This window comes from Myotis nattereri (genome assembly GCF_964212035.1).
Source record: "Myotis nattereri genome assembly, chromosome: X".
Taxonomy (NCBI): domain Eukaryota; kingdom Metazoa; phylum Chordata; class Mammalia; order Chiroptera; family Vespertilionidae; genus Myotis; species Myotis nattereri.
Window position 1 is genome coordinate 28,029,586 of NC_138078.1, and position 16,002 is coordinate 28,045,587.

Sequence of the window (16,002 nt, forward strand, 5' to 3'; positions counted from 1 at the left end):
TGAACAACCAGACAGTCATTTTCTATCATTTCAAGTGTCTGAAATGCAGTCCAGGCTTGGAGTAGATTAAAATAATAGTTACAGCAAAAGAAAGAACAATTTTTTGCCATATGTAGAATTACCATTTTCTCAAAAGTACCCATACCATTTCTTTTATTTTAGGTTAATTGGATTCAGAAAGGTCTGAACATATCACCTAACATAGAAATTACATAAAGATTATTTGAAAATAACACTTTGTATTGCTAAACCTCTATAAGCACACTATTAGACACAATTTTTCCTTTATTCTTTGAGTTTATTTTTCTGTGCTATTGAGCTCTGCCAACTCTTCTAGTGGGTTCTGGTCCATGTGCCTTTTTAACTGCATCCTACCTTAGTGCTGACCTACATGAAATCATGCCTTCTATGAAAATAAACCTACTCACAACCTTGACCTCATTATTTTTATTATTTTTATTTATTTTATTTTTTTGTATTTATTGTTGAAAATATTACATTTTTCTCTTTTTTCCCCCCATTGACCTCTTTTAGCCTGTCCCCCTCTACTTCCCTGTTCCCGCTTAAGCCTTCACCACTCTATTGTCTGTGTCCATGGGTTATGCATATATGCATACAAGTTCTTTGATTGATCTCTTCCCACCCACCCACTTCCTCAACCCCCCACCCCTTCTCTCTGAGATCCATACTTCTATGTCTCTGGATCTATTTTGTTCATTAGAGTCCACATATAAGATCATTTGATGCTCATCTTTCTTTGGCTGGCTTATTTCACTTAGCAACATGCTCTCCAGATCCATCTTGGCCTCATTATTAATCCTCCTGCACTTTTAGTTTAAGTTGAAATGCCAGGTGTTTCTCTCTCTATTTTTTTAAGTGCCAGGCATTTAATATTATGAGATCAAAGACAGCTCAACTAGTTTGAGGTATTTTTTCCTATAGGTTGCTAAAATATAGCATTTCTAATGGCATAGGCATGCTCAGTCTGCCCTGACAATAGCTATGCAGTTACTCTCCTGTGCCCACAGCAAAACTTAACACAATTTTCACTTTTTTATGATGTGAAGTAAAAGGGTTGGCCTCATTTACTAGTTCTAACTACTAGTTCTAACTAGTGAAATACTCAGGAGAGACAAGTGATGGAATCCAAAAGAGGAAAAGGTGTCAGAACTAAATATTTTCTTTTGTTCTTTGAGCAGACATTTATGAGATTCTTAACTAGAATCTTTCCATTCAAGTTTGTAAGAACACCAGACTGCCCATAACAATAATTTTAGATAGACACAACTTCAAGATTTAAAACAGAAACACCCTGAAGAGGGCCTCATTTTTAAAATTTATTTTATTGCTTAAAATCATTATTCTATGTGAATTACCACCATTTCACATATGGCATAAAAACCTAATATTAATGTACTTACAATTCTTCCCTTATGGCCACAATGCTAATCATTACATGCATTTTACTTTTATATGAATAATAAAGCCTATAATATATTGTTATTAGTCTTGTTTAGAAAGTGAGAATACACATCATAATAACCATGTACAATGACAGATGGTCACTAGAGTTATTGTAGTGCTCACTTTGTAAAGTATATAAATGTTGAATCACTATGTTGTACATGTAAAATAACATAATACTGTGTGTCAATTGTAATTAAAAATAAATTTTAAATTAAATAAATAAATAATTTTAAAAAGAAAGTGAAATTTTATACCCAAGCTTGGTGGAAACAGCCCTTTATCTCAAGATTTATCTTTGTCCTATTACTGCACCACCCTGTGAATATTCTAAGTTTTTGTGGGAAATGTTCACAGATTCTAAATGTGAAAGCGGGAGAGGAGAACTGCTGGACTTAAGGGCTTGTGCTCTTGCATTCAAGAGTTAAACAGGCAGCATGGCCACAGGGTTGTGTTCAGATTGTGAAATTATTCTCACTATGCATTTATAATTTGTGAACATTTTTGTGAGTATTCCATAGTTCAATAAAAATGGTCCAAATTATATATATATATTTTTTTCAAATATCAATAATATTTGTTTATTTATATTGTTTAAAGTATTACATATGTCTTCTTTTTCCCCCATTGACCTCTCCCCGCCCACTCCTGTGCCCCAGGACAAGCCCACACCACCCTAGTGTCCGTGTCCATTGGTTATGCTTATATGCATGCATATAAGTCCTTTGGTTGATCTCTTAGCTTCCCCCCACCCCAGCCCTCCCCTTCCTTCCCTCTGAGGTTTGACGGTCTGTTCAGTGTTTCTTTGTCTCTGGACCTATTTTTGTTCATCAGTTTATGTTATTCATTATATTCCACAAATGAGTGAGATCATGTGATATTCATCTTTCTCCGATGGGATTATTTTACTTAGCATAATGCTCTCCAGGTCCATCCATGTTGATGCAAATGGAATAGCAGCGTAGTATTCCATTGTGTAGATAGACCACTGTGTTTTCATCCATTCATCTGCTGATGGGCACTTAGGCTGTTTCCAAATCTTAGCTATTGTAAATTGTGCTGCTATGAACATAGGGGTGCATATGTCCTTTCTGATTGGTGTTTTTGATTTCTTGGGATATATTCCTAGAAGTGGGGTTACTGGATCAAATGGGAGTTCTATTTTTAACTTTTTGAGGAAATTCCATACTGTTTTCCACAGTGGCTGCACCAGTCTGCATTCCCACCAGCAGTGCACGAGGGTTCCTTTTTCTCCGTATCCTTGCCAGCACTTGTCATTTGTTGATTTGTTGATGATAACCATTCTGACAGGTGTGAGATGATACCTCATTGTCATTTTGATTTGCATCTCTCAGATGATTAGTGACTTTGAGCATGTTTTCATATGTCTCTTGGCCTTCTGTATGTCCTCTTTTGAAAAGTGTCTATTTAGGTCCTTTGCCCATTTTTTTTTTTATTGGATTGTTTATCTTCCTTTCCAAATAAATTATATTTGAAAAAAATTCAAAGTGATAAAAGAGAGAGACTATTTTATTTTTATTAACTGAGATGTCAGACTTAGCAATTTATGATGATGTATCTTAACAACATAAATTAACTCGTTGCATGGGTTTGTTTAATGGCAAACTCATTTTACACACAAAAAAGTTGCATATCAGATCACTGCACAAAATTGGCTATGGGCGTTCAATATCTGGCTGAATAAAGGACCACATGATGAGACAAGTGGGAAATTGGGAATCAAATTTCAAAATAACTTAAATTAATTATTTGAGAAAATGACAAAACTTAAATATATAATGCAGTGAACCCAAAGTCAAAGAGACTTAGTAGAAGGAAAGTAAAAAAATATATACAAAATTCAATTTAGTATAAAATTTAAGGCCATCAGCATCCTTTATAGTTGTCAAGTGTAGGAAAGTGAAAGACATTAGTGGTGAGAAACATGTGTCTTTAAAGAGAAGATGCTTTCATTTTAATTAATGTTTTTTAGACAATGTAGCAATATAAGTAGATAATCTGTTACAATATCTGTAACTTGTTGAACTTATATACTAAGTGTTGGACAAAGCATCTTCTGATTTAATCTTGCCAATGCTTCTTTAAGACAAGATATACTATTTCCATGTTATAGAGCAAGGACAAGCATAGATGGATGAGAGGCAGCCCAGTGAAAAAAGCCCTGGGCAATTGATCCTAGTATTGAAATAATAAGAAGGAATAGAAGCCAACCAGAGGTCAGGAACTGAGGGTCAAGAACTGACAGAGAGAAAAGAGAATGTGTCCAAGGCATGCCACAGTTGGTCTTGGCCTAGTAACTCTCTAGGCCATGTTATTGCATACACATTCCCCATGGTCCTTCTTGTGGGTCAAGGTGATGGAGGAAAAAACCTGAGGTATAGAAAGAAGAATAGCAACAACAAGGTAAACCATGGTATGAAACACACTTCTTCCTTCTGCCATCTTATGTTATTTCTAAAAGAAGTTTCCGGCTTAGGAAACACACAGTAAATGGCCTCTAATTTGATAGTATTTTTATTATCACCAGTTACCACAAGTACTGAGTGTGCACTTTAAAATTAGTGTTAAAAATATTATGCTAAATAAAATGATTTTCCTTAAAGCTCTTAAATGCCTTTGTTAACATAAAAATATTCAAACCTATAAAGTATTCTTGTGAGTTTATTTGAGCCAAACTGTCGACAAATGCTGGGAAGCAGAACCTCAACAAATTGCGATAATGCTCCGGAGAATGGCAAATTACATCTATATTTATATACTAGAGGCCCAGTGCACGAATTTGTGCATGGGTGGGGTCCAGCAGGCCCGGGCAGGTTTTCTGGCCACAGTGGGCATCATAGCGACTGGTCGTTCCAGTGTTCCTGTCACTGGCTTTTTATATATGTAGACTAGAGGCCCGGTGCACGAAATCCGTGCACTGGGGATGGCTGGGGGGGGGGTCCCTTAGCCCAGCCTGTGCCCTCTCGCAGTCTGGGACCCCTCCCTCCTTACCGCCCACCTGCTTGCTGCTTCCTATCGCTTGGCTTGCTGTTCCTTAGAGCTGCCGCAAAGGCCTTGGGTCTTCTGGGTGCTGGACCTGCGGGTTTGTGTCTCTGATACCCCCAGCAGCCCCAGCACCTTGATGGCGGGGCTTGGGGCTGCTGGGTGCTGGGGCTGCGGATCTGTGTCTGCGATCAGGGCCCCAGCAGCCCCAGCACCAAGGTGGTGGGCCTTGGGGCTGCTGGGTACAGGTCCCCCCCAACTCCCCGCTTGTTTGTGTCTTCTATCAGGCCCCCAACAGCCTCAGCACCGAGGTGGTGGGCCTTAGGTTGCTGGGTGCTGAGCCTGCAGGTTCGTGTCTCTGATTCTGCCCCCAGCATCCCCAGCTCCGTGATGGCGGGGTTTGGGTCTGCTGTGCCGGGGCTGTTGGGTGCCAGGCTTGCGGGTTTGTGTCTCTGATCCCCCCAGCAGCCCCAGCACCGTGATGGTGGGGCTTGGGGCTGCTGGGTGCCAGGCCTGCATGTTTGTGTCTCTGATCCAGCCCCCAGCAGCCCCAGCACCAAGGTAGTGGGCCTTGGGGCTGCTGGATGCCAGGCCTGCTGGTTTGTGTCTCTGATCAAGCCCCCAACAGCCCCAGCACCGCCTCAGCAGGGCTTGGGACTGCTGGGTGCCGGGCTCCCCTGTGTGTTTGTGTCTCTAATCCGGCCCCCAGGAACTCCAGCACCGCCTAAATAACTTAAGGGAAACTTTATTTAGTCTTCTTTTAAAAGCAATCTAGTTTAAAAATGAGTTGCAGTTAAGAGAGAGCAAAGAACATGGTACCTAAGAGTGAGATAGACAGACAGAGGAGAGGCTGGGCACTGGTCAGGGGCTTACATGCCAACTGTTCTCCACCTGGGAAATGATGTAAAATCGGTTTCTTTAGTTTTCTGCTCAATGGTCTTCTCCAGCGAGTGGAGTGGCATCTGCTTGCTTCTCCCTGGGGCCTGGCTTGGGGGTCGCCTTGGGGTCTGGCTGCGCTCCAGCGGGCTCCGCACGGGCCTGCCTGCTCCGCCTGGCCCTGTCCACACGTTGCTTCCTCCGAGTCTTCCTTGGGCGCAGCCCCGGTCCACCACCTCCTCCTGTGTCTGCACCGCTTCCACAGGCCGAGAAAGAGGCCCACACGGAGCTCAGGTCTGCAGGGAGCTGGTCCTCTGCTTTCAGAACCTTCGGGATCTCCCCTTGCAATTGTTCCCTTCCATGACCTTCCTTCCCTACCTCCAGCATCTTCTCGGAGCACCGCATGCCTGCCCTCCAGCAGCAGGTTGTCTTTCTGTGGCTTTCAGGGCAGCCTTCAGGACCTGGTGTCCGCTGCGGCCCTTCCTCGTTGGGCGCCAGGGCCTGAGGCCTCCCGGGGAAGGTGGGAGGCTCCCCAGCAAGTCCCACTGCACCAGGAGCACGTGTGCCCGCCACCCCCCCCTCCCCCCCGCGCCCTCCAGGCATGGCGGCTCCACACTGTGCTCAGGGCCTGGGAGTTAAGCAGCAGGGTGGTCCTGATGCGGTAGAGCTGGGCCAGCGTCAGCTTCCTGTGCTGGGCAGAGATCCCAGGGGGCGGCTCAGGCTGGACCCTGGGGGAGGTCCCTGAGGGCAGCTCTCTGCTCCTCCTGCTGGGCCCTTCGGGCTCCCCCGCCAGGCAGGTGGTCCTGCCCTCCATCTATGATAGCTGGGAGCCACTGCCAGGGCTGGGTGCGCCCCTACAATTACAGCGGGGCCCAGCTTCCTGAAGGGAGCCCCGAGTCCTAGTGCCGGTGGCTGTGGCAGCCAAGCAGAGTTCCGACAGGCTGCAGCGGGGGCTGGGGGCGCCACCTTGGTGGCGGCCGCTGCCAGCAGCTGCAGGAGGCTGGCCTCAGATTTGGACTTGAGCAGGTGATGTGCGTGGGGCAGCAGCAGCACAGGGGTGCGACGGCGGAGGAGGGGCAAGGGCGGGGGTGAAGGGGCCTGTGGTAAATCTAGGGGCCGGGGCACTGGCTCCACCACAGGGGCTGGGGTCGAAAAGTCTTGCAAGGAGATGGGGGAGAGGGTGCCGTAGGCAGAGTCCATGGAGCAGGAGCAGCCGTGCCCCGGGTCCAGGGCCAGCAGTTCACTGGTCAGTGTGACAGATGAGGCGGTGGTACCGAAGGACATCTTGTCCGACTGGGAGCTGAAGGGGCCGCCCTCGAACTCGGGAGAGGGGAGCGTCTCCTGGGCTCCAGCACCACCATGGCCAGGGTCTCCGTGGAGCTGTCCGAGGCGCAGTGCTGGGAGTCCAGGCTGTTGCTGCTTTTGCGCAGGATGGTGGGGGAGCTGGCGGCGGAAGTGCTACTCTCCCCACCCTCCTCTTTCTCCTCGTCCTCCTGCTCCTCCTCCTCCTCCTCCAGGCTCTGCAGGTGCTGCTGGCTGCCCCCTGCTCCTGCCCACGCAGCTGCTGCAACTGGCTCTGGGCATTGTAAATGGAGTCCACCCAGCCCTGGCACAGAGCCTGCCCACTGACTTGGAACGTGTAGGCCCCCACGGCGCTGTGGAACTTGTTCAGGTAGATGAGGAGGAAGGAGCCAGGGTCCCGCAGCTCCCGGCACACGATCTTGTCCACCAGCAGTGGTGGCCTGATGACCTTGGTCCTCTCAGCCTTCTTCACTGCCTTGGTCACTAAGAGTAGGTCCGTGAAGAGGAAGCAGTACACATCCATCTTGCTGTGCTTTCCCTCCTTCATCCTCAGGCTGCCCCTCCAACAGCAGCTGACACGTCTCCTCCGGGGAGGCACCAGGGATGGGCTCGGTCAGGTCCAGGTGCAGAAATTCTTTCAGGAGCTTGTCCACCTCATCGTTGCTACCCTCCACCACCTCGTAGGCGTCCATGCGGCTCACCATGGCCACCAGCTGCTGCCGTATGCACGTGTTCACGTGGTGGATGAAGCGCTCCACGGAGCTGACCATGGTGATGACGGCCTCCTTGGCACGCGGCTCGTCCCTCTTCCTCAGCACCGACTTGAGCAGCAGCGGGTACTTGGTGAGCCGCTGGTGGGGCTTGGCGAGCATGTCGCTCAGCTTCAGCCGCTGGCACTGCTGGTGCTTCCCCGCCGCCCACGTCAAGTAGGCCCGGAAGAGGTTGTTGTCGGACAGCAGGCTGCACATGTACTCCATGCAGCCCTCCTCCTCCATGCAGTACCGGATGTAGGGCTTGAAGAGGGAGCCGAACATCTCGAAGCCTTTGAGGAGGTCCCGGGCTGCAGCAGCCCCGCGTGCCCAGCGCCTTCTCCACCACTGGCGCCATCACGCTGCCCCACAGCCTGCATCGCAAACCCGCAATCTCGGGGATGTTGCTGAACAGGAGTGGGGCGTAGAGGTGTCGGGACTCCTCCCCAGGGCGACCCTTCACCCGGGAGTCCCCGCCATTCCATTCACCCCCTCGGCCAGCGGGGAGCGCCCTCAGTGGGTCCGCTGCTCTGGGTACTGGAGAGGAGGACACCACGGAGGGCGAGTCCCTGAAGCAGGAGGAGGCCTCAGAAGGCAGGCGAGGAGCCCAGGACTCATGGCGCCCCCGCCACCACCCTGCGACCTGCTGGGGCCTGCACCCAGGAGGGCAAGGCCCTGAAGCAGGAGGAGGACCCGGGAGGCGGGTGGCTCCCCAGCGTCCCGCTGCACCAGGCCCATGTGCACCAGCTCCCACCCGCGCCCTCCAGGCCTGCATGGCTCCACGCTATGCTCAGGGCCTGGGCAGCGCTTCAGGAATGGGGCGTGGAGGTGTCGGGACTCCTCCCCAGGGCGACCCTTCACCCGGGAGTCCCCGCCGCTCCATTCACCCCCTCTGACAGTGGGGAGTGCCCTTGGTGGGTCCACTGCTCTGGACACTGGGGAGGAGGAGGCAGTGGAGGACGAGGCCCTGAAGCAGGAGGAAGCCGGCGAAGGCAGGCGAGGAGCCCAGGTCTCATGACGCGCCCGCCGCCACCCTGCGTCCTGCTGGGGCCTGCACCCAAGAGTGCCATGGCTGCGGCAGGGCCACCAGCTGGACTTGGAGGTGAGTCCTCCCGCACAGTCCCAGCAGCCTGCCTGGTGTGGATGGGGGTTTCGGGTCACCTTGAGGGAGGCTCGGGCCTTTCTCTGCTCCTCTCCGGGTGGAGCAGCTGGGACTCCAGCACTGTGGTCAGAGGAGCCGCCTTCCAGCCCCCAGGCCGCTTCTTGGAGTTGGAAGTTGCGCCATTGGCCTCTGCCTAGGACCGGACCTTTGCACCCCCAGAGTGCATAAACACACAGGGCTTCCATCAGGCTTCACTGCTCCACTGCTTGGAGCCTACGTATGCAAATTAACCATCATCTTTGTTGGCAGTTAATTTGCATATCGTGCTGATTAGCCAATGGGAGGTACAGCGAAGGTATGGTCACTTACCCTTTTTGTCTATTATTAGATTAGATTGCAATCAAACCAAAGGGATGTAGGTGTGTTACATGAAATCCATTGGTGATAAACTAGAGAGGCGGGAGAAAGCAAAGCAGGGAAACCCCTGGGATTGGATAAAAAGTAAAATGATAGATACATACTTAGGTGGGTGCAGGAACAATTAACATAACAATGAAGGAATTTGTGGTGTCTGTCCTGAAGCCCAGGCACATTAGGTTGTGCCCCAGGGGGCCCAGAAAAAGGGAAGTTACAAGTTACCCAGACATTTCAAGGGTATGTTATCATAGATGCAAAAAGACAGATAGGCTCAGTTAAAGTAAAGGCTGACCTTGTCAGTGAAGTTACCGGCCTAAGATGTAACTACCCACCATAACTGCTTATAGTTTGTTTAATTTCAGACCATCCTTTGTGGTTACTTTAGGTCTCTGAGTTTGCAAGACTACCATGAAGGCCTTCCCTGAGCTTGTCAGGTTATCATGTGGCCCCTTTCATCCACAATTATTGCCATTTTTTATAGCTGTCCCTTTTGGATATTTACCTGCCTGGATGAACCTGAGAGTATTATAAAACAAAATAAGGCAGTCAGAAAAATACAAGTACCATATGATTTCACTTATATGTTAGGAATCTAATTTCCAACAAAGTGGATACAGACTCATGGATATAGACTGACAGCTATCAGACGATAGGGGGTTGGGAGGCTAGGTAAGAATGGTGAAGGGATTAAGCAAAAGAAATAAAGATTCATGGACACAGACAACAGTATGGTGATTGTCAGAAGGAAGAGGGGTCAGGGGAGATAGAAGGAGGTATAAGGAGGATAAATGGTGATGGAAGGAGACTTCATTTGGGGTGGTAAACACACAATACAATATACAGATGATGCATTGTAGAATTGTATACCTGAAATCCGTATCATTTTACTAATCAATGTTACCCCAATAAATTCAATAATAAAAACAGAAGAGAAAAATAAGATTAATGAGCATTTCCATGTTAAATTTTACATTGGTCAATTTAAAAATGGAAGCATTCTTTACTTTTCTTTAGGGCATGGTCAAGGCACTCAGCATCTTTTATAGTTTTCATGTACAAGAAATTGAAAGACATTAGTGGCAAGAAACACATGTCTAGACTGGCTAACTAGAAAGACCGAGTGCAATCTAGATGGGTTGCAGAGAGAAGATAGGGGAAAACCATGTGTCAGCTCTCTGCTCTGCGCCTTCGCAATTTTGCTCTGATTTGATAGTTGTGAAGTTCAAAAGCTAATCATTTTAAACCCCCTATGAGGTTTTATGAATACAAATAATGTTAATGGGTTTTCAATACTCTGAGAGATAATTCAACATATTGATTTTTTATTTACTAAAAACAAAGCCCTAAAATCCCAATAATGCTTTATATGTGGGTATATGCATTTTTAAAAACAATTCTACATAAGTTATCCTGTTTGTTTGTTTCAACATCTGTGTGATGTAGCCATTGGTCAGCCTGGTTTCACAGAGGAGGGAATTAAAGTTCTAAAAAAGCATAGGACAGAGTGCAGAAACTTGGAGGAAAGGCGGGGGAGGGTGGGTGGGTGGGAGGTAATCAACCAAGGAGCTTGTATGCATATGTGCATGGCCCAAGGATAGGACACAGACAATGGGACAGAGGGGGTCTCGGGCAAGGGCAGGCTAGAGGGGACCAATGGGGGAAAGAGAGGGACATAATGTAATACTTTCAACAATAAAGAATTATTTTTTTAATTAAATAAATAAATAAAATAAAATGCATTGTGATTTTTATCAGCATCTCCATGGTTAATCATCAAAGATCTGTAACTAGACCAAGGGCAGCATTCTGAAGAATTCTGTGGTGTTATCTCTACCCTTTCACCTTTCTTGAAACAGTGTTAGTGGCATCAAGACAACCTGAGTTGAGAAAAGTTTGGTAATTATTTTAAATCTGGAATTACTCTAATGTAAACAGTCATTGAGAGATCTTACTGTGGACCAGCCTCTGGCTGAGTACTTTGCATGCTTTGCTTCCTATCTTCACTTTATCTCTACAAAGAACTCTGATTATCATCTTCAATTTACAGATGAGAGGGATGCCTTAGGCAATTGATTAATAAACTAAATTTGACAAGAATGCCTTTGGCTTCAATCAACTCTGAGGAAACTTTGAGAATAAAATATTGATCCCATGTAAATAATTTCATAATCTTACAGGCTAACTTGTCCATGGGCAAGTCTTAACCACTGTCACTTCTCAGTTTGAGAAGGAAGTGCCAATGTGCTATTTTTAAATGTCTATACTATAATGTGGCTCATCTTGGTGAAGGTGGGTACCTTTGCATGGCCGTTGGGACTCCTTCTTTAGCTTTAAGGGAAATAGAGTCTGGTATTTGCATACTAAAAAATTCCTACACATCCTTGGGTTAATGCTCTTGAGAAACTAAGTAGATAGTGTGGACGAAAGGGGCCACATGCTGACCTGACAAGCTCAGGGGAGGCCTGCATGGCAGTCTTGCAAACTCAGAGACCTAAAGTAACCACAAAGGATGGTCTGAAATTAAACTTTAACTGAAAGCAGTTATGGTGGGCAGTTATGTCCTAGGCCGGTATCTTCACTGACAAGGTCAACCTTTACCTTAACTGAGCCTACCTGTCTTTTTGCATCTATGATAACATACCCTTGAAATGTCTGGGTAACTTGTAACTTCCCTTTTTCTGGAGCCCCTGGGGCACAGCCTAATGTGCTGAGCTCCAGGTCAGATACCACAAATTCCTTCATTGTTATGCTAATTGATCTTGCACCCACCTAAGTATGTGTCCATCATTTCACTTTTTATCCAATCCCAGGGGTTTCCCCTGTTTTGTTTTATCCCACCTCCTTAATCCATCACCAATGAATTTCATGTAACCCACCTATGTCCCTGCTTTGATTGCAAATGTATAAATACAAATGTAACCCTGCCATTCTCTGGAGTATTATCTCAATTCCTTGAGGTTCTGCTTCCTGGCATATGTCAACAGTTTGGCTCAAATAAACTCACAAAAATTCTTTACAGGTTTCAATGGTTTTTACATTAACATTACTTGGCATAGTCGTGGCAGGATTCGAAAGAAACTCACCCAGGACCATCCCTTGGACTTTGACTGGGTGCTAGGATCCAGCAAAGGGCCCACTGAGCCCGCCGGTTCTCTGCCCATTGGGTGAACGTGGGTGAGTTGTCTCTTGGATCCAGGACCTTCCCTTGCTTTTGTAGAGGGTCTGACTTTATCTGAGCTGTGTTTTAAAATTCTCCAGGTGGAACCAGGGTTGACAGAACCCAAGCTAAGGCGGGACTGGAGGAAAAAAAATGGGTGGCTGGTTTTGATTTTGGCTTTTCAATTGGAATTGCTGAGAGTCTGAGCAAAAATAGCCTTCGCCATATAAATGAGCTGAACTCATTCAGCTCCAAAGGTGAAGGGGCAACATTTCTTTTTAGAATAGTTCGATTCTGGGGTGTTCTTAGGTGACTAAGAATTTTTGTGGAGGTGTCAGAAGTGCTGGAGCCCCATAGGGAAGTCCCAACATAACTATAATGGACTAAATGGCTCATCTAAGGAGCCACCATAAGGCTTGGTCTGCCCGGCCCTAAACCTTTCCTGTGGTTTTAGACAGCCGGGAGAGAAACTGAGGCCACATTTGACCCACTGCATAACATGTCTAGAAAGTTTGCTCAGACTACAGATATCCAAAATAAAAAAATTAACATGGGAAATTGTGCCTCCAAGGCCAGAAGCTCCCAAGACCCCAGCCCTCATTTAATACTCCTGATCGGAAGCCTTTACTTGCAAGCAAGTACTTTACAGAAATGGGAATATTTAACTAGAAAATGTTAACTGAGAAATGGCCAAAATGCAGTTTGTTTGGGGTACCTATGTTAATATTTTGCATGCAGAAATTAGAAAATGTCGGCTCTGAAATTAAACTGAGTGAGTATATGGGAAGCATATCTTGATTTGGAAATTAGAAGCTTCTAAAGAAAAGCATAGAAAAAAATTTCTTCCAATAAGATGGAAAGTAATAAAAAAATTTTAGAGACTGTCTCAGAACTATTCTGAAGTTAATAAATGTCTATACCCTGTTTTTCCCCATAGGAAGCATGCCTCTGATTTATCTTCACAGAAGATTCCCCCAGACAAAGGACGGTAGAGGCAACTAAAAAAGACCTCAGCCCATTTTTTGTTTGTTTGTTTCTTTTTTGAATAGTCCATTGGGAATATACTGAAATTTTAGAAAGGGGAAGTTTCCCGAACCAGGGACAAAAGACACTGCTTTGGTAGTTTTTAATGCTGGACATTCTCTGGTGTAAACTTTTAGTGTGTTCTGTGTGCACCTGTATAAGAGTGTTGATGTTTTTGTGTCTCTTTGTTGTTGTTTAATTTGTTTAAAAAGGATCCGAGTTCTGCTTTGGGGAAGCCTCCTTGTGTGTGGTGGGGTTGAAAGCGTGAGAGAGAGGCCCTCTATATGAGGTTGGGGAGCGACTGAGTCGGCCTTTTCAGCCTATCGCCCCCCCACCCCCACCCCAGCACCGCTCGGGATGCACCACGCTGGCACCGAGCTCCGTGCTCCTGCTAAGGCAGCGCCTCCGTCTCCTTCCATCCGCCATCATGATCATCTACCCGGACCTCATCAGCCATGATGAGATGTTCTCCGATATCTACAAGATCCGGGAGATCGCAGATGGGCTGTGCCTGGAGGTAGAGGGGAAGATGGTCAGTAGGACAGAGGGTAATATTGATGACTCGCTTGTTGGTGGAAATGCCTCTGCTGAAGGCCCTGAGGACGAAGGTACCAAAAGCACAGTAATCACTGGTGTTGACATTGTCATGAACCATCACTTGCAGGAAACCAGCTTCACAAAAGAAGCCTACAAGAAGTACATCAAAGATTACATGAAATCAATCAAAGGGAAGCTTGAAGAACAGAAACCAGAAAGAGTAAAGCCTTTTATGACAGGGGCTGCAGAACAAATCAAGCATATCCTTGCCAATTTCAAAAACTACCAGTTCTTTATTGGTGAAAACATGAATCCAGATGGCATGGTTGCTCCGCTGGACTACTGTGAGGTTGGTGTGACCCCATAAATGATTTTCTTTAAGGATGGTTTAGAAATGGAAAAATGTTAACAAATTGGGCAATTTGGCACCATCACCTGTCATCGTAACTGCTGCTTTTCATCCACACACCAAGACTAGGACAAATGGGTCTGATGTTATCTTGAGCTCTTCATTTATTTTGACCTTGATTCATTTGGAGCGGAGGCATCGTTTTTAAGAAAAAAAGATGTCATATAGGTTGTCTAAAAATAAAATGCATTTAAATTCAAAAAAAGAAAAAAGAAAGAAAGCGTGAGAGAGATTGCAAGAACGTCCCAGCAGCTGCCAAGAATTCTTAATCTTGGGGTCTCTTCTTGCTCTCCCTCTCAGGGTTCAGCCACCAGAAACAGCTGGTGAGATTTCTGTTTGTTTGCAGTATAATGTTGGCTGTCTATCTTTTAGGAACAGTGTAGACAGCTGCCATTTTGGGCTGCCTAACTTGGCAGCCACCATGTTGGCCACATGGCTTGCTGCTCCCCTGGGGGCTGCCATCTTGAAACAGCAAAGGCCAACCCCTGCCTTTGAATTAGCCAATCAGGAAAGACCATGGCCTGAGCTCCAGTCAAGAGTAAGGGACGGTCCCGTGGGTTGTTAAGGCATCTGCTTCAGAAAGGAACTTGCAGAGATTCAGAGCCAAGTTCAACAGGAAACTTTCAGGGGGTAGCATGTGTCCCGTCAGGGACTGGGTAGCCAAGAGTCATGATTCCCTGTGGGGGGCGTCTGCCAGTGATGCTCTGGGTATTTGCTTTTCACAGATTGGGAGTTTATTAATTATTTTCAATGCTGAATACACTGCTTGCAATAAGCCATGTGCCTCATTTTAAAATCTTACATATTATTTATTCTTTATATGCTGAAATTATAATTGAATTTAAAGGTATACAAATTTTATATTCTCTATGTCATTTTACAGGGATTATTACTTACCAAAAAATTGTTGTCTTGGAATGTTATATTTTATAGAAGAGCAAAGTTTTTTTTATCAAATCTATAACCATGCCACTTTTAAATTTTGTCATTCGTGGACAGCTTCATTCTGATGCATTTGTAGGTATATTATATGTTTACAAAAATCCATGAAAAGGACTCTGACTTAATCTAAATTGCAGGCTTGTAAGCAGGTCTTATTTTTGAACTGGATGAAGATTTATAGAACTTCAAGGAATAACTGAATTCAAAAACTACTGGCAAATAATCAGGATAAACAAAAATAACTATGGGACTAAATGAATTGAGGATAATTATTCTTATGACTGTTTAAAATATTGTTGACTTTTAAATCTTTTTTTTTCCAAATATAAGGAAAAGTAAAGAGCAGACATTCTGCATTGTAGGAACTAACAAATTGGTAACAGATTCATTTCACAGTGCGCTCCCGGGAGACGAAGATTTCAAAGATCATGGCTTACAACCAGGAGATTTGGTGTATTGGACGAGACACCAAATAAAAGACTCTCTCCAACCTCGTTGGAGGGGACCTTACCAGGTATTACTAACTAACCCATGCGCAGCTAAACTTAAAGGAGTTAGCTCATGGATTCACTTTTCTCATTTAAAAAAGGCACCTGTGAATGGACATCTACTCCCATCTCTGATACCCATCTCCATCTGCAGCAGAGATCAAAGACTTTTCAAGGACAAGAAATAGCTGAGACCTTTCGAGGACGAGAAGTCACTGACCACAGAGGCAGACAGCTATCCCAAGACGACCCTCAACAAGGCCTGTATGCTCACAAACTGATATTGCTTGAACCTTGTTTTTATATCATCTGGTTGTTATTGATTGAACGTACATGAAATGATTTTCATATTATTATTATCCTTATGGTTCCCTAGTGGAAACAATATCTGCCTCTCCAGACCTCCTCCCTTATTAGATATGAAAAATTTAACTTGGATACCTGCTAATCTTTCCCACCTACTGCACAATGATATTCTGATTATCAGGTATAATAGTGAAATTAATGTTTTGTTACCCACACATTGGTCTTCT

At 45.6% G+C, this 16,002-nt stretch overlaps 1 protein-coding gene and 1 pseudogene across 2 annotated transcripts; one reads left to right on the forward strand and one right to left on the reverse strand.

The window, feature by feature from the left end:
• Positions 1-3,786: 3,786 nt before the first annotated feature.
• LOC308511612 (pleckstrin homology domain-containing family G member 5-like) lies at positions 3,787-7,803 on the reverse strand (annotated as a pseudogene). Its single transcript has 2 exons — positions 5,960-7,803; positions 3,787-3,855 (listed from the first exon to the last, which is right to left on the reverse strand). The product of its transcript is annotated as a pleckstrin homology domain-containing family G member 5-like (transcript).
• A 5,676-nt stretch (positions 7,804-13,479) lies between these two features.
• LOC308512052 (translationally-controlled tumor protein-like) lies at positions 13,480-13,997 on the forward strand (the record flags this gene model as incomplete). Its single annotated transcript, XM_081081850.1, has 1 exon — positions 13,480-13,997. The coding sequence occupies exon 1, from the start codon at positions 13,521-13,523 to the stop codon at positions 13,995-13,997; it is 477 nt and encodes a 158-aa protein (XP_080937976.1). The 5' UTR covers positions 13,480-13,520.
• Positions 13,998-16,002: the final 2,005 nt, after the last annotated feature.